The sequence below is a fragment of the Peromyscus californicus genome, unplaced genomic scaffold (genome assembly GCF_007827085.1).
Source record: "Peromyscus californicus insignis strain IS unplaced genomic scaffold, ASM782708v3 Scaffold_2__1_contigs__length_46816999, whole genome shotgun sequence".
Taxonomy (NCBI): domain Eukaryota; kingdom Metazoa; phylum Chordata; class Mammalia; order Rodentia; family Cricetidae; genus Peromyscus; species Peromyscus californicus.
In genome coordinates, this window is record NW_026294540.1 from 5,781,078 (window position 1) to 5,801,505 (window position 20,428).

The 20,428-nt window shown below is 47.6% G+C and overlaps 1 protein-coding gene, 1 long non-coding RNA gene, 2 other non-coding genes and 1 pseudogene across 7 annotated transcripts; 3 read left to right on the top strand and 2 right to left on the bottom strand.

Annotated features, from left to right (window-relative positions):
• Window positions 1-570: 570 nt before the first annotated feature.
• Sirt4 (sirtuin 4) lies at window positions 571-14,705 on the bottom strand. Of its 4 annotated transcripts, none has more exons than XM_052755128.1 (6): window positions 13,442-14,263; window positions 9,123-9,307; window positions 5,786-6,331; window positions 4,185-4,479; window positions 3,147-3,356; window positions 571-1,015 (listed from the first exon to the last, which is right to left on the bottom strand). In XM_052755128.1, the coding sequence occupies exons 3-5, from the start codon at window positions 6,322-6,324 to the stop codon at window positions 3,204-3,206; spliced, it is 987 nt and encodes a 328-aa protein (XP_052611088.1). In that variant the 5' UTR covers window positions 6,325-6,331; window positions 9,123-9,307; window positions 13,442-14,263; the 3' UTR covers window positions 571-1,015; window positions 3,147-3,203. The 4 variants fall into 4 exon arrangements, with proteins under 4 accessions (XP_052611088.1, XP_052611087.1, XP_052611090.1 ...); XM_052755127.1 differs by having other exon boundaries at window positions 3,143-3,356; window positions 13,442-14,260; XM_052755130.1 differs by having other exon boundaries at window positions 3,143-3,356; window positions 5,837-6,331; window positions 13,442-14,163.
• Window positions 12,067-13,959, top strand: LOC128120896 (uncharacterized). Its single transcript, XR_008221993.1, has 2 exons — window positions 12,067-12,931; window positions 13,111-13,959. It is a non-coding gene; the product is annotated as an uncharacterized LOC128120896 (long non-coding RNA).
• On the top strand, window positions 12,736-12,876 carry LOC128121131 (U4 spliceosomal RNA). The gene has a single exon (XR_008222077.1). It is a non-coding gene; the product is annotated as a U4 spliceosomal RNA (small nuclear RNA).
• LOC128121129 (U4 spliceosomal RNA) lies at window positions 13,730-13,870 on the top strand. Its single transcript, XR_008222076.1, has one exon. It is a non-coding gene; the product is annotated as a U4 spliceosomal RNA (small nuclear RNA).
• Window positions 14,706-14,862: 157 nt separating the features above from the next.
• On the bottom strand, window positions 14,863-17,021 carry LOC128120732 (40S ribosomal protein S5-like; annotated as a pseudogene).
• Window positions 17,022-20,428: the final 3,407 nt, after the last annotated feature.

A 20,428-nucleotide genomic window follows, 5' to 3' on the forward strand; every position in this document is an offset into this window, starting at 1 on the left:
GTTCCCGGCACCTTTATTAGCCCATTCGTGAGCAATTGTGGTTCCAGCTCCAAGGACTCCAATGCCCTCTTCTGGACCCATTGGGCACCTGTGCATACACACAGGAATATACACATGAACAAATTAAAAATCATAAAATAAGTCTTTAGGGAAAAAATCCTGGAATGAGATGTACAACCCTGTATGTCTTCAGAATGAATGACAGGGCAGCCCCCGCACTCTGCACAGCCCAAGACCATGCATTACCCTGGGAGCTGAGATTGCTCCCGAGGCTGGGGCGGGGTGAGCATGTGTTGCCTGTCCTCAACTCAGACGGGAGGCTTTCCGAAGTAGATCGTGAGTCTTCCACGTGCCTCACATTTCAGGGCACACGGATTCTTTCCACTGAGCACAGTGATCAAACATACCAGCTGAAGAACCCACAGGGAATGAACTGTTTTCTCATCACAAACCAGGTTCAAGGTAGGCGTCCCCTTCTGAGAGCTAATATCAAGTGGAAATCCTGGCGGCACACTAGCATAAGACCCGTGCTTTCTTGTATATACAAATGCACAGTCCGCACACTTGATATGGCTATTAAAAATAATTTATTGTTTGGTTAATAAAAAAATTAACTTATGCTATTGCTCATGTTGTTAAAAATATCAAAGTGCTTCCAGTCAGACACAACCACTTGGAATTACAAGGGAATTACAGATGCCCTTCTGGTTATTCCCAGAATTACTGCGATCTCAATGTCAGCCCTCCACAGACCATGCTGGCTTATGAACTTCCTGTTTCTTCTTCCAGGTCATATGAAAGGGAAGGTGACAGAGCTGTGCCATCAAGAACAGCTACCTCTTGAAGAAGTCTTTCTTGTAGGGGAGGGCAGCTTTACCCCAGGACTCTGACAGCTGGTCTGTAAACAGCAGGGGGCAGCAGTGGGCTGGCCTGTAGACATTGCTCTGCTGCCCTCTATAGGATACAGTCGGTAAGCTTCCATTAATTTGAAGGGAAGGGAAGAATCCTTAGGGACCTGAAAAGAAATCAAACAAGTTAATGTCAATGGAGAGAATGAAATGGTTGTAAACATCAGCCTACCCACTAAAAAACCAGGATGGAGCAGGCACGGTGGCACACACCTTTAGACCCAGCACTCTGGGGGCTGGAGAGATGGCTCAGAGGTTAAGAGCACTGGCTGCTCATCCAGAGGATCTGGGTTCAATTCTCAGCACCCACAAGGCAGCTTGTATGTTTATAACTCCAGTTCCAGCCGGGCGGTGGTGGCGCACGCCTTTAATCCCAGCACTCGGGAGGCAGAGCCAGGCGGATCTCTGTGAGTTCGAGGCCAGCCTGGGCTACCAAGTGAGTTCCAGGAAAGGCGCAAAGCTACACAGAGAAACCCTGTCTCGAAAAACAAAAAAACAAAAAAACAAAAAAAAAAACAAAAACTCCAGTTCCAGGGCACCTAACACCCTCACACATATCTACATGTAGGCAAAACACCAATGCACATAAAATAAAAAAATAGTTATTTTTAAAAAAGAAAAATCCCGGGCTGGAGAGATGGCTCAGCGGTTAAGAGCACTGGCTGTTCTTCCAAAGGTCCTGAGTTCAGTTTCCAGCAACCACATGATGGCTCCCAACCATCTGTAATGAGATCTGGCACCCTCTTCTGGCAGGCAGACATACATGCAGGCAGAACACTGCATACATAATAAATAAATTAAAAAAAAAAAAAAAAAAAAAAGAAAAATCCCATCACTCTGGAGGCAGAGGCAGGAGGATCAGAGGCCAGCCAGGTCTACAGGCCAGTAAGTTGGCTCTGTGGGTAAAGGTGCTTGCTGCCAGCCCTGAGGACATGAGTTCAGTCCCCAGAACTCACATGACAGAAGGCAAGAACTGACTCCTATACATCCTTCCCTGACCTAGACACATGTACCATGATACCTGTGTATCCAGACACACAGACACACATACAAAAATAAATAAAATTGTAAAAATGTTAGTTATAGAAACAGCCAGGAGTGGTAGTTATTGACTTTAGTCCCAGCACTCGGGAGACAGAGGCAGGTGGATCTCTGTGAGTTTGAGGCCAGCCTGGTCTACAGAGAGAGTTAGATAAACCCTGCCTCGAAACTCACCCGCGCCCCACCCCCCCAGAAAAAAGATTTTATGTTTAATTACATGAATGTGTGCAGATGTCTTCAGAGTTCAGAAGAGGATGTTAGTGGATTCCCCTGGAACCGGAGTTTCAGGCAGTTATAAGCATCTAACTGGGAACCGAACTCTAGTCTTCTCCAGAAGCAACACAAACCACATGACATCTGTTTGTTTTGCTTTGATTTCTCAGAAAGACAAATAAGGGCTGGAGAGTTGGCACTAGCTGCTCTTCCAGAGGTCCTGAGTTCAATTCCCAGCACCCACATGGTGGCTCACAATCATCTATAGGGGATCTGATGCCCTCTTCTCTAGTGCAGACATACAGGAAGACAGACTCATATACATAAATAACTAAATCTTAAAAAGAAAGACAAACCTGACTTAGAGCTGAGCACATACTTGGGAGGCTGGGGCAAGAGGATTGCCCCAGATTCAAGGCCAGCCTGGGCTACACAGCAAAACCCTGCCTTAGAAGCCAGCAACACAGGGCTGGAGAGATGGCTCAGCCCCCAAAGCATTTGGTTCCCAACACCCACGTAGTGGGTTACAACCTGCAATTCCAGTGCCAGGGAATCTGACGCCCTCTTCTGGCCACTGCGGGCACTGCATGAATATGTTGTACAGACCAATACCCAAGCAAAACATCATACACAAACAATAAAAATAAATAGGTTAAAAACAAAACAACAGTAAAAACCCCATCCACTGTTTTAGAAAAACAGTTTCAATTAAAAAACAGTCATATGTGAAGTCTAGAACTGTCTCCTTGGTCAGTCACCTGACTCCTCAGTCTAATAGGGAACAGACTCTGTCTTCTGGCTTTTGTTTTGTTTTTGTTGTTTGGAGTTAGGGTCTCACACCTGTGGCCTAATCTAGCCACTCTGCATGGAGACTGGCCCTGAGCTCCAGGCCACCCTCTTTAATCAGCCTCCTGGGGGCTGGGATCACAAGCATGAACCACTACACCTGGCTAGACCCTTCCGTCTGAGAAGGTGTTTACCTACAGCAGCAGGACTCAACAACGGAAAGTCCATTTCCAGCCTCGGAACATCAGACCTCGGTCACTGTGGGTCTATTAAAGGCAGCAACTCTCCGCAGCGGGAATCCAGCTTCAGGCAAGCCAGGTCATCCGACCTCGTGGGTCCGATGTTCAGAATGGCGATTGGGAGCTTCTTCTCCCGGGCGGTGAGGATGAACCTGTAACCGGAGTACACCTGCCCAGACAGAAGACAGAGAGTTTGCGCTAGATCCAGGAAAAGAACTACCCTACAACCTCAGAAACAAAACACAACAGAAAAAGGACAAAAGGGAGCTGAGGGGCCGGTGAGATAGCTCAGCAGGTAAAGGTCCAACCATGCCAGATGATGTGAGTTCAATTCCCAAAACCCACGATGGAAGGTAGGTGAGAACTGACCCCCACGACTTGTCCTCTGACCTACACACAATCAATGAATCAATCAGTCAGTCTACAAAGGGGTAATCGTGCTTGGGAAATGGTTGATTGAGTAAAGTTCTTGCTATCCAAGTATGGGAATCTGAGATCAGATTCCCAGCATCCATGTAAACACTGGCTTTGGTGGTAATCACGTGTAATCCTAGTGTTCACGGACGGAAACAACGGGGTTCCTAGGAGCCCACTGACCAGCCAGTCTAGTCATTCCATGACCCCTAAGTTCGCTGAGAGACTGTCTCAATGATTATGCCAGGGGCTAGAGAGATGACTCAGTGGTTAAGAGCACTTGTTGATCCTGCAGAGGACCCGGGTTCAGTTCCAGACACCCAGGGATGTTGAAACCCTGTCTCAAAACAAAAAAAACAAAAAAACCTAAGGTAGACAGCAACAGATGACATCCAACATTGATATGCCTGCATACACATGCACACTCATGCACACACACACACACACACACACACACACACACACACACACACACTCACCCACGAAGACTAGAAAGGAAACCCAAATAAGAGGGAACCTCTAGGAAGTCTCACCCTGTACAACGGGCAAGGGCCGCCGCCGTGACCCTGACGGAGTAAGGTACCTGCAGGGACGATCCCACCACCAGCAGGGAATCGGCCTCTTTCACACGCCTGTGCACGAAGTCAACCTTGTCTGGGTTCACCGTGTCCCCAAAGAAAACGACATCGGGTTTCAGCGGGCCGCCGCATCGATCACAGGACGGGACCTGAAAGCTGCGGACCTGCTCCTCGGTGAGGAACACATCTCCGTCAGGGGCCACGCCCTGCGCCTCGGCGCTCCAGCTGGGGTTCAGGACTTGGAAACGTTCCTGCAGCACCCTTCGGGGAGTCTGCTCGCCACAGTTCAGGCACAGGACTCTAAACGCAAACATGAGACCTGCTGAGCATTAATTAGTTCCTGCGAGGGATAAAGCTGCCAGAGCAGCCCCAACCATTTTCAACCCCCCACAAAAAAGAGTCACTTTCTTTTCCTAGGACCGCCCCCCCCCCATCTGAGGACATCCATTTTCATTTTCGTCTTCTCCCCCTTCTCCTTTGCCACCGCTAGAACAGGGATTCTCAACCTGTGGGTCGCGACCCTTTGGGGGTTGAATGACTTTTTCACAGGGGATGGCCTATCAGATATCCTGCATATCAGATATTTGTGTTGTGATTCATAACTGTAACCACATTACAGTCATGAAGTAGCAACAGACATAATTCTATGACGGGGGTGGGGGTCACCACAACATGAGGAAGTGTATTAAAGGGTCTACACCCAATCCTCAGTACTCAAACCCGTGCCCCCTCCGCACTTGTCCTGTCCATCTACAGTGACTGTCACTGTCACTCCCTGTGAAGTCACTTTTGGAAGGGTGGTGGGACACACCTTTAATCCCAGCACTCAAGAGGCAGAGGCAGGCAGATCTCTGTGAGTTTGGGGCCAGCCTGGTCCACATAGTGAGTTACAGGTTACCCAAGGCTATGCAGAGACTCTGTCTTCACCTAAATAAACAAATAAAATAAGAAAAAGAAAGGAGAAATGACCATGTTAGGGAGTTAATTCCCCAACAGTGATGCTGGATCAAGGTGGGATCGGAGATGGTTCATTAACACCCTAGCTTTCACTTTTGGTGAAATAATTGGTTTTTGTTTGGTTTGGTTTGGTTTTGTTTGGTTTTTCAAGACAGGGTTTCTCTGTGTAGCTTTGCGCCTTTCCTGGATCTCACTCTGTAGCCCAGGCTGGCCTCGAACTCACAGAGATCCGCCTGCCTCTACCTCCTGAGTGCTGGGATTAAAGGGGTGCACCACCACCGCCGGGCGAAATAATTTTTTTTTTCAACCCAAACTCGGGGTTAACAATACTACTCACCACCCTCGTGGTGGCTCTTTCTGCACAGTGGCGATGATAACTCTGAATTGTATTCTAGACTGGGAGTCACTGCAGGATGCTGCCCCACTCACATTATTTTTCCTGGCGCTGGGAAACTGAACCCAGAGCTCTGCCCAAGGATACGGGTCAACCAGAAGAAGGCATCCTTTCTTGGCTTGCTCCTTTTCCTGTTTCCGTCCCTACTTCCTCTCTTGGTTCACTAGGCCTAACCCCAAAGGCAAAGACTTGCCCAGGAAGCCTTTGCTCTGGATCTAAGACAACCCTGCTCCAGACAGCCAAAGGCTCCTTCACCTGGGGAACCACACACATCCTCTTATGGCCAAACCCGGTAGACTTGGGCACCTGTGCATGCATCCATGGAGCTCTGTCAGCCGCTGATTCCCGGCCTTGGAGTGCAGAGCGTCCACGTTCTGAGTCACCAACCAGTGCAGCTTCCCAAGTTTCTCCCAGCTGCTCAAAGCCCAGTGTGCTGGGTTGGGCTGGTGTGAGGAGAACTGGGGCCAGCCCACAAAGTTTCTGGCCCAGTACCGCTGGCGGACTGGAGCACTGCGTATGAAATCGACGTGCTGGATGGGTCTCCGGTCGGTGCGGGCGTACAGTCCAACCTTTTCCGACCTGTAGTCTGGGATCCCAGACTCCGTGGAGACTCCTGCGCCTGTCATCACGAGAAGTTTCTTGGAAAGGGTAATGAAGCGTTGTAACTCTTTGATCTTCTCAGGGTCTACAGGAGGGCTTGGCGGCACAAATAACCCAGTAGGGCCACGAGAGCTCGGCCGGCTGAGGGTCCTCATCCAACGGCCCTTTGTTGACCCGAAAGTCAATGCACTCATTCTCCTTCTAGAAAAAAAGAAATCCATGAGAGAAGCTAGGTTTCACCAAGAAAGTTAACCACCAACCGAGGGATGGATAACAAAAAAAAAGTGTCTATCCACTGTGGGAACACATTCAGCTATGAAAATTTGCCATGGTGGCCCTTGCCTGGAATTGCGGTACTTGGGAGATAGAAGCAGGAAGGTTGGGGCTATCCTCAGCTCTTGTATAATATTAGTGGGACCAGCCTTAATATTATACATCCCAGGGCTCAGGAGAGAGAACTACTAACGGTGAGGACTATTTTCGGGAAATAGAATCTCAGCACACCGAGCTCTATAGTCCACTTGCTTTAATTCCTCTGGCATAACATCCTTTATACACAGCTTCAGTTCTGTTCTCATGTCTAGCTCCTTTCTTGCCTGATTTCTCTCTATACTTATCTATTGCTCCCTCCAAGTTCTATCTTAATTCTCTCATCTTAATTCTGCCTCATCTAGGTCCTCTTCAGCTTGTTCTTACCCAGCTAGTACTTCCCCATCTGGCTCTTCCTCATCTTCCATCTCATTCCTCTAGTACTCTCTTCTAGCCCTTCAATCTAGTTCTTCCCCATCTCAGTTTGTTCCTCTCAAGTTCTTACCCGTCTAGTTCTTCCACTCTCTTTTCTCTTCTCCATCCCTCGTGCCCTGCAAGTCCTGGTATATAATGCCAGGCTTCCAGGGTCAAACGGAGGGGTGATAAGAATCACATTGAGAGGCAATAGCCATTAATTATCATTTGCAACCCCAAAGGAAAGTGACCAATGGGGAAATGAATTAACTAAAGGCTAAATTCGGGTAATATCTAAGAAGAGGGATCTTATGTGCTCAACTATAGTCTTAAACATGATTAGTAGAAAATGTTAAGAATCTATAAGTTGCTAGGTTAATGGGAGAAAATAAAACTGCCTTCTTTTTTCCTGTGGCTCCTATCTGTCTAAGCTATCTGCCCTTTATCTTCAGGGTGGGAGAAGGTGTGTTCAGTCTCTAGTGTACAGCTAGATGCCTCTGCTGATAGGTAAAGGGAGATCTGGAACTAGAGGTAAGGTTTGGGAAAGGAGGAAGTTAAGAAAGGAGAGTCCAAGCTAAATTGTGTAAAGCTATTACTTAATGTCCACCTGACCTAGGTGGTGTCTCCTTGTGGGATTTACAGGAGACTTGCATGTGGACTGTTATTACTGCTAGTCCTTGAAAGTGGCCAAGGGAGATATCTGATTCCAGAGAAAGCCTTTCCTGAGGCTGTTCTCCAAATACCTGGAATGTGTATGTCCAGAGAGTGATCAGTCCACACTGTTAGCCCTTCTTAGGGAAAAGTCAATTGGGAAAACTATGAAGGCACACATGATTTTCGTAACAGAATACAGCTGATATATAACAAGCCAAATAACACCAAAAGCTCCTTGGAATTTGGGTTCCTCTGGAGGAATTCCCTGATCCCTCCAGGTAGTGACTTTGCCATAACCAGCTGAGTTCTTATGATATATTCCTGCGGCCCGTAGCACTCAGCTAAGGAGAGAGTTACAGGACAGTCTGGGCTGTACTCAGAGAGAGAGAGACAGTACATGGGGGGGGTATGCTAAGTGTAAGAAATCAGTTACAGGGCTAGAGAGATGTCTCAGAGGTTAAGGGCACGGGCTGCTTTTCCAGAGGACCTGGGTTAAATTGCCAGCACCCACATGGTGGCTCACAACCATCTACTGAAACTCTAGTTTCAGGTGATCAGACATCCTCCTCTGGCCTCTGCAAGCACTGGGAACAAAGGTGGTACACAAATACATGTGTAGGTAAAATATCCAAGCACATAAATTTTAATTTAAAGTTTTTTAAGTATCTTTTTTTTGGGGGGTGGGGGCATGTTTCAAGACCAGGTTTCTCTGTGTTGCCCTGGCTGTCCTGGAACTCACTCTGTAGACCAGGCTGGCCTCAAACTCACTGAGATCTGCCTGCCTCTGCCTCCCAAGTGCTGGAATTTAAGGCATGTACCACACACCCGTCTACTTACCTATATTTTTGTTAAAATTATCCCTCAAAAGACTATTTGTTCTGTAACCCTACCTGTTTTAAATCAGAATTATTACTTTTTCTTTCTGTAGCCCAGGCCAAAGATTACAGGATACACCCAGCTACACTGGATTTATCTTATTTCTCCATGAGATATTTGAATTCTAGTATGTCAGATGTTTGGGGATTTTTTGTTGTTGTTGTGTTTTTCTACATGGTGCTGGGTATCAAACCCAGGGCCTCTGCGACCCTAGGTAATCAACTATTCTATCACCGAGCTATACTGCAGCCCAGTACAGCAGGTTTTCAGGACGTTGTTCTGATCTTCCAGGCTTTTGATTTTATTCGTGTCTTCACATACACCCCTTCAAGTCCTTCATTTCTCCCATAATGTCTGTTTACTGTACATTGTAAATTCTGCTATTTGGACACAGAAGACAAAACACACACACACACACACACACACACACACACACACACACACACACTCACACACAACTTGCCTGTCAGGTTTTCTAATTGTAAAAACAAGCATTCGACATAGCTTTGGATATAATGCAGAAATTACCCAGCGACAGGCAAACATTTTAGGCTGGGCTTCCTACACCTGAGCTCAGGACATTCCACAACTACACGTGAAACAGCTAAACAGTCGGGTTTGGCAGGGACGAGCTGTTTTCCTCCGTGTCCCCTCAAGCCCCTCAAGAACAAAAAGGACAAAGAGAATCTATTGTAAAAATGCACAGCGGGATTTCCTAAAGACGGATCAGAACACTTACCGTCCACAATTTTCACCCAACCGTGGGACTGGCTCGCTACATGTGCATCTTGGGAAGTGTAGTCCACGAAGCAGACATAATCTGAAGAAAACTACAAGTCCCACAATCCTGCGAGTCTACCGCGGTCCTCCTCTGACTTCCGTTTGTCTTTCCTGGTCAGCTCAGTTAAGGTTCCGGTTGTGCTGCTGACATGAGGCGATGATTGCCTTTTGGAGTTTCTGTGTTTGGTTAGTTGGTTGGTTGGTCTTTCTGTGTTGTTTTTTGAGACAGGGTCTCATGCGGCCTACTCTGACTCCAAATTCCTTGATCCACCTCACAAGTGCTGGGAATACGGGCTAGTGCCACCACACCCAGCAAAGAAATGGTTAATGTTTCCAATGTCCTACGGGCAAAATAGCATCTAAACAGCCCTACTTTAGGAATTCACCTTATTTTGTTGTTGTCGTTGTTTATTTGTTTGATTTTTGGGACCGGGTTTCTCTTTGCTCTGGAACTCACTATATAGACCAGGCTGGCCTCGAACTCAAGAGATCTCCCTACCTCTGCCTTCTGAGTGCTGGGACTAAAGGCATGCGCCCCCGTGCCCGGCTAAAAGACACTTCATAATATAGAACTGACTTGTTGTTGTTGTTTGTTCGGTTTTGGTTTTGGTTTTTGTTTTTTTGTTTGTTTGTTTGTTTGTTTTGTTTTTCGAGACAGGGTTTCTCTGTGTAGTTTTGGTGCCTTTCCTGGATCTCGCTCTGTAGACCAGGCTGGCCTCGAACTCGCAGAGATCTGCCTGCCTCTGCCTCCTGAGCGCTGAGACTAAAGGTGTGTGTCACCAACGCCCGGCAATACACAGAGACTTATACACTCACTCTCTTGACCAGAAAGCACAGAGGTCCACCTGCCTCTAACTCCCAAGTGCTGGGATCAAAAGCTCAGCTACTGTTTGGTTTTTGTTTGTTTGTTTTTTCTTTTTTAGTTTTTTCAAGACAGGGTTTCAGGAAACCCTGTCTCGAAAAAAAAATGCCAGGCCATGGTGGCACACACCTTTAATCCCAGCATTCAGGAGGCAGAGGCAGGCGGATCTCTGTGAGTTCGAAGCCAGCCTGGTCTACAGAGTGAGTTCCAGGACAGGCTCCAAAACAACACAGAGAAACCCTGTCTCAAAAAACAAAAACAAAAAAGACAGGGTTTTTTCTGTGTAACAAAAAAGACAGGGTTTTTTTCTGTGTAACAGTCCTGGAACTCGCTCTGTAGACCAGGCTGGCCTCCAACTCACAAGAGATCCACCTGCCTCGGCCTCCCAAGTACCAGGATTAAAGGCATGTGCCACCACCTCCTGGCTATACTGTTTGAATTTCAATAAGTAGCAAAAGTCAAAATAAAAATGGAGAACATCCCTCAGGAAAGACGTTCAGACACAGGTTATGAACAGCTTTCTACTCGCCAAAGTAAAACAGGCAGAGAAATTTACTTCACATTTTATATGCTACAGCATTTCTAGGGAATAAAGCCATTTAGCCTCTTTCCTCAGAATTAAAGTATTTTCACAAAAGAAGCCCACCTTGGTTTGGTTTCTTTCTTTTTTTTTTTTCTTTTTTTTTAAATTTATTTATTTATTGGGGCTGGAGAGATGGCTCAGAGGTTAAGAGCACTGCTTGCTCTTCCAAAGGTCCTGAGTTCAATTCCCAGCAACCATATGGTGGCTCACAACCATCTGTAATGAGATCTGTTGCCCTCTTCTGGCCTGCAGGGATATGTGCACTGTATACATAATAAATAAATAATAAAAAAAAATTTATTTATTTATTATGTACACAGTGTTCCGCCTACATGCCAGAAGAGGGCACCAGATCTCACTACAGGTGGTTGCTGGGAATCCAACTCAGGACCTCTGAAAGAGCAGCCAGTGCTCCTAACCTCTGAGCCATCTCCAGCCTCCAGCTGGGCTTCATTTCTTATGCTACCAAGGGGAGGGCTTGGATGTGGTGGCCTTTAATCTTCCGCCCTGGGGTGAATTCAATCCCTGGGACCCACAGAGTGTAAAGAGAGAACTACCTCCTACAAGTTGTCCTCAGACCTGCACACACTTACACAGAGAAACGTAATCAAAAAACACTTGTAATGAAAACAGGAATTCAAACTGATACTTGTACACCAATATCAGCATTATTGTATTAGAGAAAAGGTTCAAACGATCCAAGTGTACAGCCAATGAGGTTTACTGAAAATGCTGTTATTGCTAATTGGAGAATAAATAGGTAAATACAATTCCATTAGATGGAAAATTTTTGAGCCATAACAAGGCATGAAATCAGCTGGGCGGGTGGCGCATGTCTTTAATTCCAGCACTCGGAAGGCAGAGCCAGGCGGATCTCTGTGAGTTCAAGGCCAGCCTGGGCTACAGAGTGAGTTCCAGAAAAGGCACAAAACTACACGGAGAAACCATGTTTCGGGGGGAAGAAGGAGAAGAAGAAGAAGAAGAAGAAGAAGAAGAAGAAGAAGAAGAAGAAGAAGAAGAAGAAGAAGAAGAAGAAGAAGAAGAAGAAGAAGACATGAAATCCAGAAATGTATTACAAAACGGATGAGTCATAAAGTGTTACAGTAGCCTGGGCAGTGGTGGCACACACCCACACACCGGTAATCCCAGCACTTGGAAGGTGAAGGCACACACAAAAAGTTACAATAAGGGACTGGAGAGAGATGATTTAGTGCTTAAAACTTAAAACACTGGCTGCTCTTGTAGAGGATCTGGGTTTAGTTTCCAACACCCACGTGGTGGCTCACAAACCTGTGTGACTCCAGATCTGATACCTTCTGACTTCCATGGGTACCAGGCATTCCCATAAGGCACATATGTGCAAGAAAAACACTCATACACATAAATAAATCTTATCAATAACTCCCTCCCACACTCTCTTTCCGTAGACAGGGTCTCTCTCTGTAGTCTTTGCTGGCCTCAAACTCAGAGAGATCCACTTGCCTTTGCCTCCCAAGTACTAGGGTTAAAGGTGTGTGCCACCATGCCCAGTTTAAAAAGAATTCTTACAGCAAGAGAAACACACACATTACGTGTTCCCAGTTATGAAAGTATCTATAGTGAGAGCGGTTGCCAAGGAAGGGCTAGGGAGCCCAGAGTTTCATGTCTACAAAGTTTTAGTTTGGGAAGATCAAAAGGTTCTGGAGATAAATGTAAATATATCAACGACACTGAATTTACCCTTAAGATAGTTAAAACTACATTTTATGTTATGTAGACTTTAAACACATATTTTATTGTGCTTAAAATCATAAACAAGAAAGCCTCTTTGGAAAAGGGGGTAAAATTGAGCCAAAGGAACACCTTGACGCGGGCGCGTTCCTCCAATTGCCCCTTGCGCGCTCGGAACTGAGTCTATTAGCATGTTCCTTCCCATAGTGCTTTGCTGCAGTTTCCCCCACGTACACCTACTTAAATTAAACAGTAATCTCCCTCCTGGGCCTCACACAGAGAGCACCATGAGATTATATGAGGCGCTGTAACTTTCCCGCTAACAATAACCGAAGGCTTTTCCATCCGACTTGAACCCCCCTTTCTGAAATAGGAGCCGCGCTTCCTAGCGACGATGCGCAGGGGGCGGTGTTCTCCAGCTTTGCGCAGTGGCAGTATCGTAGCCAATGAGGTTTATCCGAGGCGCGATTATTGCTAATTGAAAACTTTTCCCAATACCCCGCCGTGACGACTTGCAATATAGTCGGCATTGGCAATTTTTGACAGTCTCTACGGAGACTGAATAACTGTGGTTCAAAGAAAATAGGAAAAACTGTTTCAGCTTCTCTGCTCGGTGAGTGTTCAGTATTTATCCTTTTTCTTTCTGTGAAACTTTGAACTTGTATCGTCCTTTGACTCTTTTATATCTATTACTTACATTTCTTTGCTTTTGTTACTTTTTTCCCTATTTTACTTACATTTCTGTCCCTTTGCTTTTGTTTCTGTCTCTGATCTGTTGTTTTTCTGCTCGAGGTGCTTGCTGACCCAGAGTTTGCATTTGAAGTTGTATTTTCCTGAAGTTTTGGAGATAAACTCTATCCTGGTCGGTCGTTCATTTAAAAGAAATCTCAGTTTTATTGAGAGGGGTCTCTCACGTGGATGGCTTAGAATTCGCAGCAATCCTGTCTCCGCCTCCGGATCTCTCACTGTGTATCCGGGACTAGCCTGAAACTCGCGGCAGTCCTCCTGCCTCCGCCTCCCGAGCGCTCGAGTTGCTAGGGTTACAGACGAGAGTCTTTATGCCCCGCTCTCCCCACCACGGTCTGTTTCTGCATCCGACCGCACGTCGGTCCCTTGGGCTTACCCGCTTTCTCCCACCGCGGTTGAGAGTCTCCACCCGGGCCATCGCCATGACGTCGCCTCGATTTGCATAAGCGTCGCCCCAGCATCCCAAGCGGCGGCTGCGCTGTTTGTAAATCACGAGCCTCCGGGCGCGAGATAGCCCACCGGCCAGGATCTGTCCGCGCGGACGCCGGAGGAGAAACTGCTGGGTCGGGGCCCGTCACGAGGCGGTCGCGCGCGGGCGGGAGCTCACCGTGACTGTGATGGGCATCGCCGGCCCTGGGAAGCTGAGCGGGGCCGGTCGCTCTCCAGCTTTGCGCAGTGGCAGTATCGTAGCCAATGAGGTTTATCCGAGGCGCGATTATTGCTAATTGAAAACTTTTCCCAATACCCCGCCATGACGACTTGAAATATAGTCGGCATTGGCAATTTTTGACAGTCTCTACGGAGACTGAATATTACGAGTCTGAAAATTAGATTGTTTTATCCACCGACTTAGCGTGCACAGTTAGCGTTCTCAGTAAAATTGTGTCTTTGCCTCAGTTTCGAGTTTTGCTCCTGAGTACAGTAAGAAAGGGCCAAGGACAGGCGTCTTGCCAACAGCTCTGGGCGCTCTGTATTTCTAGTCATCCCCCTGCCTCTGCTTCCGAAGGCTGAGGTTGCAGTCCTGTGCCTTGTTTGCTTTTTTTTTTTTAAGATTTACTTATTATGTATACAGTGAGTGTTCGGCCTGCATGTATATCTGCAGGCCAGAAGAGGGCACCAGATCTCATTGTTGATGGTTGTGAGCCATCATGTGGTTGCTGGGAATTGAACTCAGGACCTCTGGAAGAACAGCCAGTGCTCCTAACCTCTGAACCATCTCTCCAGCCCCTCTTGTTTGCTTTTTTTTTGTTGTTGTTGTTGTTGTTTTTTTTGTTTTTGTTTTTGTTTTTGTTTTTCGAGACAGGGTTTCTCTGTGTAGCTTTGCGCCTGTCCTGGAACTCACTTGGTAGCCCAGGCTGGCCTCAAACTCACAGAGATCCGCCTGGCTCTGCCTCCCGAGTGCTGGGATTAAAGGCGTGCGCCACCACCGCCCGGCTCTTGTTTGCTTTTTTAAGAGATTCTCACAGCTCCTCGCTAAGGCAAACTCTTTACCTTTATCGCTGATCCTTTCCACTTTCAGACCCCCGAGAGGAAAACAGGTTTCCTTGAGGTGTCTCAAGCAGAGCACGGCTGTGGCCTGTGTCTCTGCAGACTATAGAGGACCCGGGTTCTGTTCTCAGCACCCACGTTAGGCAGCTCACCATTTTGTGTGTGTGTGTGTGTGTGTGTGTGTGTGTGTGTGTGTGTGTGTGTGTGTGTGAGAGAGAGAGAGAGAGAGAGAGAGAGAGAGAGAGAGAGAGAGAGAGAGAGAGAGAGAGAGAGAGAGAGAGAGAGAGAGAGAGAGAGGAGTAGCCTGGGCTACATGAGACCTGCAACAAACAGAAGACAGTTCCCTGACAAGCAATTACGTCAGTCCTGGTCTGGTACGATGGCACATGCCTACAGTCCTAGGTACTCAGGAGCCTTGAGGCAGGAGGATCGCAAGTTCAAAGCCAGCCTGGGTACCTTAGTAAGCCTGCAAAGAGGAGTTGGTATCAGGCCTGATAGCCTGAGTTCCATCCTCAACTCCCACAAGGTGGCAGGAGAGAATGACTTACTTCTTGGGGTTGTCCTCAGAGCTCCACAGAAGCGCCGTGACACAGCACCACCTACCCACGTGCACACACACAATAAAGAAATCATTTTATTTCTAATGCCATATCTGAAATAAAGATCTTAACGAACAAATAAAACAAGCATGGATTCTGGTGATTCATACGACAAATGGCTCCCCTAAACACCAGAGTGGCAGACCCATTTAAATATGTGCCTATATCAGTGCAGCTCTGGGACTGAAACCTGAGTTAAAAAGAAATAAAATTCACAGCGCCTCACTATGTAGACCAGGCTGTCCTGGAACTCACAGAGATCCACCTGCCTCTGCCTTCCCAGTGCTGGGGTTAAAGGCGTGCGCTGCCACTGACTGGCTTTTAAAAAAAAAAATTATTTAAAAAATAATAGAAAGGCTAGGCGGTGGTGGCGCATGCCTTTAATCCCAGCACTCGGGAGTTCGAGGCCAGCCTGGTCTACAGAGTGAGTTCCAGGACAGCCAGGGCTGCACAGAAAAACCATATCTCAAAAAACAAACAAAAAACACCTTGGAAAGGAATTTGCCGTTGAAGGACCAACATGAAGACCAGGGTGAGATTTTTTTTTTATTAGGGGTACACAGTTTAAGAGGGTGACAAAAAGCGCAGTAATCGAATAAATTATATTTTTAGTAAAATGAGTCGAGGAGGCTGAAGGCTAGATAGATATTCGAGGCCAGAATAAGATCCATCTTTGAGACAGGATCTCACTATGTAGCTTCCTCAGCCTCCCACACCCAAGTGCTGGAGTTACAGGTGTGCACACGCCTCACGCCTCTTTTTTTTTTTCCCCCAGTTGTCCCAGAGGACACACAATTTGTTAGGTAGCAGCTGGGAAATGAGCAGTTAGACTTGGCCACATGGTCCAGCTCATGCCTCTGGATGGCGCGGGATTTGGAGGAGCCCTTACTGTCACTGATGAGCTCATCGGCAAATCACTCGGCAATGGTCTGGATGTTCCGGAGAGACCTCGGGAGCACCTGTGTGCAGCAGCGTCTGAATCACCGGGCGGGGACACACCCACAGCCTGCCGTCTCCTGTCCCTGTGCATCCAAAGCGTGTTGAGTCTTCCCCGGGGGCCACTGTTGAGGATGTCATTCACCAGGACCTGCAGAGGGTTTTTCACCAGTGAGCAGGTGGATGATCTCAAAGGCATGCTTGACTGTGCGTGTAGTCATGAGCTGTGTGTATCATCATGGAGTTAGGGAGGTGTCCTGGGATGGGGCACTGCGCTTTCCATACCTCTCAGCCCTGTTGGGCGGGGACTTTTCCACTGCAATGTATCCTGCACGTCATCAGAGCTCCATTTCCCAGAAAGCTCAATGTCTGGGGTCTCTGCTACTGCTGGTGTAGCTGTCTCCCACTGGGTCATTCTGAAGACAAAGACACACCCTCACCTGGCTTAATTTACTGTTAATTAGAGCTCAGCCTCTAGGAAGTTTGGGCTAAACTATAGAAGATGGAGAATTCCAAATTACTTGTATCTCTCTCAAGTTCTGGATTGCTGTCACAGGTCCTATTTGATTGTTCATTGTTTTTTTTTTTTTTTTTTTTTTTTTTGTTTTTCATACTAAGATTTGAGAGACTAAGAGTGAGACAGACTCTCTGTTAGACAGACAGACAGAGGGGCATGGCCAGGTAATAAAGGTGAAATTTTCCAAGATGGCCGCTACTTCCATAATGAGGCAAAAGCCCGGCTCGCTTTTATCCGCCATCAGCATTGGGCTGCTAAAGGACTGTCTCCTCAAGTTTAAGGATGGACAACAGTTCTGGGGCAATCAACCACTCTTTTTCTTTTTTCTTTTTTTTTTTTAAGACTTACTTATTGCCGGGCGGTGGTGGCGCACGCCTTTAATCCCAGCACTTGGGAGGCAGAGCCAGGCGGATCTCTGTGAGTTCGAGGCCAGCCTGGGCTACAGAGTGAGTTCCAGGAAAGGCGCAAAGTTACACAGCGAAACCCTGTCTCGAAAAACCAAAAAAAAAAAAAAAAAAAAAGACTTATTATGTACACAGTGTTCTGCCTGCATGTACGCCTGCGGGCCAGAAGAGGGCGCCAGATCTCATTACAGATGGTTGTGAGCCACCATGTGGGTGCTGGGAATTTGGGAATTGAACTCAGGCCCTCTGGAAGAACAGCCTGTGCTCTTAACCTCTGAGCCAGATCTCCAGCTCCGCAATCAACCATTCTACCTTTCTTCAAACTCAGGAACCCTGAAGCAAGAGAGGAAAATTCTCCCAAGGCTTGAAAACCTCCAGCCCTCAAGAAGACACTGAATTTTCCAGCTTTCCCAGTCCTGAGTCTCACGCCCCCCACACACACCTCCCACCCCCTACCCCCATGTGCTGTGCAGAGGGCCTTTCTCTGTGTGTCTGCTGCATATGTGTGTTTCCCCACCCCCCCCACCCGCTGCATGCGTGCGTTTCCCACCCCCGCCAAGAGTCTTTCTTGACTGCTGTTTCTGTCTGCGGTGCTTGAGCTTTCTCTGCGGCTACCTGTGGCGCCATAGATTTTTCCTGCCCTTTAATTCTTGAACTGGCAGAGAAAACAAACCGGATCCAGACCCGTAGGCTATTCTTTCAAGACCCTCTAGACTGTATCAGTTTCACGATGTAGTTCTGGCTGGCCTGGAACTCACAGAGATCTTCTCGCTGGCCCCCCCCCCCCCCAACACACACACCAGTTCTGTGCACCGCCACACCTGGCTATGACTGGCTTGTACACGTTTTACAACTTCCGTTTTCTTTCCGCCAAGCAATGTATCTTGGACATATTTTCCGTGTCAGCAAGCAGTTTGGCTTTCTTCGTGTGTGGCTGTGTCCTGCCAAGGTTAATCTCTTCCGTTGATGGACATCTTGTTTGTCTAATGGGAATGTTGTTAACTAATGCTACAGTGAATAGTCTCATGGCTACATCATTCCTGTGAGTCAGTTTGTCTGTCTGTCTGTCTGTCTGTCTCTCCCTCTCTCTCTGACAGTTTCATGTAGCCTAGGCTAGCTTTGAACTCTCTGTGTAACTGAAGATGGCCTTGAACTCCTCCTGATCCTCTTACATCCACCTCCCAAATGCTGGGATTACGTGTATACACCCTGTGCCCAGCTTCCTTGTGGGGCATTTTGTGTGGAAATTTCTAAAAGTGAAGTTGCCAGTTTAAGGGCCGTGTACATTTTGCATTTTGAGGAGTACTTCCAATTTGACATCTGGAGGCTTCCTGACGTAGTTGGCCCAAAAATCGTGAGTGGAGAGATTTGGAGATACACAAGTGTGTGCACACACACATTTTTTTCCCTTTTCTTTTTTTCTTTTTCCTTTCCTTTTTGATACAGGGTCTTGCTCTGTAGTCCGGGCTGGCCTTGAACTCTTGATCCTCCTGCCTCAACCTGCCAAGTGCTGGAATCTTAGGTGTGAGCCCCGCACCACTCTGACTAGTCTGGAGAAGGTTTGGAATGTATCTGGAAGTATTCTACAGTTGTCACGTGGCACCTTCCCATTGGACAGTGGAACAGAAGACAGCAAACGTACCCATGTTGCTGACTGTCCAGTAAGATGCAGTATCTGAGCAGGGCATGGCGGTGGTATCACACACACCTTCAATCCCAGCATTTGAGAGGTAGAGGCAGGCAGATCTCTGAGTTCTAGGCCAGACTGGTCTAGAGAGTGAGTTCCAGGACAGCCAGGGCAACACAGAGAAATACCTATCTTGAAAAACCAAAATAAATAGATAAATAAATAAAGATCCAATCTCTGTGTGCCCTCCAGCTGTTTTCCAGGCTTGGAACAGGAAAGAAGGCTGGATTGGATGGAGTAGTCCTCGTCTCTGAGGGGAGGAGGAATCTGGACCCATTCCAAATTGACCCTCTCCCCTTCTTGTGTATGGAAGTATCATCAGGAACACCCTCCCACACACACCTCCCACACTGTCTTCAGAGCCTGCCTGAATCCAGTAACTGGTTCCAGGGACTGGAGAGGACTTGGCTCCCAGTCTACCTCAGCAGAGCAAGGACCCACCAGCCCCCAAACAATCTGCTCAGTGTTTAAGGCACTGCAGGATGTTTGCAAGAAACACCAGCTCCTCGGTTAAAAATATCCCGTGCCGGAGGGGCCTGAGTCTGTCTCGGAACAGAGCTGCCCTACAGTCCCATGGCTTCTCTGTCACTAGGGGATTAAGGAGACCCATTGATTCTGCCCCCCACCCCCACACTCCCATCACACTTTGAAGTCAGACTTTCTGTGTTCCAGTCTGGCTCCATTATTCACTAGCTGTGTGACCCCCGGCCACACAATTAGTGTCTCTGTGTCTTGGTGCCCCTGGCTATAAAAGGGGAGTCAGGGGCCTCCACCCTGGCTGCCAATTGCCTACAGAGCTTTTAAAAAAAAAAAATCCTGATATACAGAAGAGGAGGAGGAGGAGGAGGAGAAAAAATCCTAATACCCAGACTACATTCCAGACCAATTAAATCAGAGTGTCTAGGGATTGGGTCTGGGCAAATAAGATATTTAAAAGCTTCCCAGGTAATGATAATGTGCCTCCAGGGCTGAGGCGTGATGTGCTGGTGAGGTTTTGTGGGTATTAAACAAGATATTATAAGGAAGAAGTTTACATGAGGACTGTTGGGCACAGGGGTACAGGCCAAGAATTCAAGTCCCGGGGGATGGCAGTCACAGAGGCTTCCTGGAGGAGAGGGTAGGCAAGCTGTAAACTGACAAAAGGAGAGGAAATGACCAGGACCGAGAGGGCAGGATGGGTTCCAGCAGGGTTTTGACATCTGCGGAGCCAGGAGCCTTTGGCTCTGGGAGGAACTGCATTCCTCTGTGCTGGGCTCTGACTCGATAGTAGAGCCTAGTCTTCGTGTGTCCCAGGTTCTGGGTTCAGATCCAGCCACTCCCTGAGACTGGAGGTAAAATAGAAAGAAGTAGGGAGACAGAGGGAGGAGGCACAGGCCGCAGATCTTCGGCTGAGGTTGGAGGTCACTGGTAGTTACTGAGGTTGTTCTGGTGTCCTCAGGGTTGAGGTGGGACAGCGACGCAGACCCAGGGTTTCAAGTCCTCCCCAAGTGTCCCCTGTGGGCCAGCCCTGCACTCTAGCCCAGCTTTGTCAGCTGTGTGGCTGTGGGCAGAGCATTTCGTTGATGAACCTCAGTTTCTCAGTACGTAAACTAGGTATACTGGACGTGGTAGCCCATACCCGTGGGAGGCACAGAGGTCCTTGCGCTCACAGATAAGCACGAGGGGAACCAGAAATGTGAAACACACACAGACTTATTCCTTCAAAGGAAGGGATGCGTAACCTGTTGTCTAC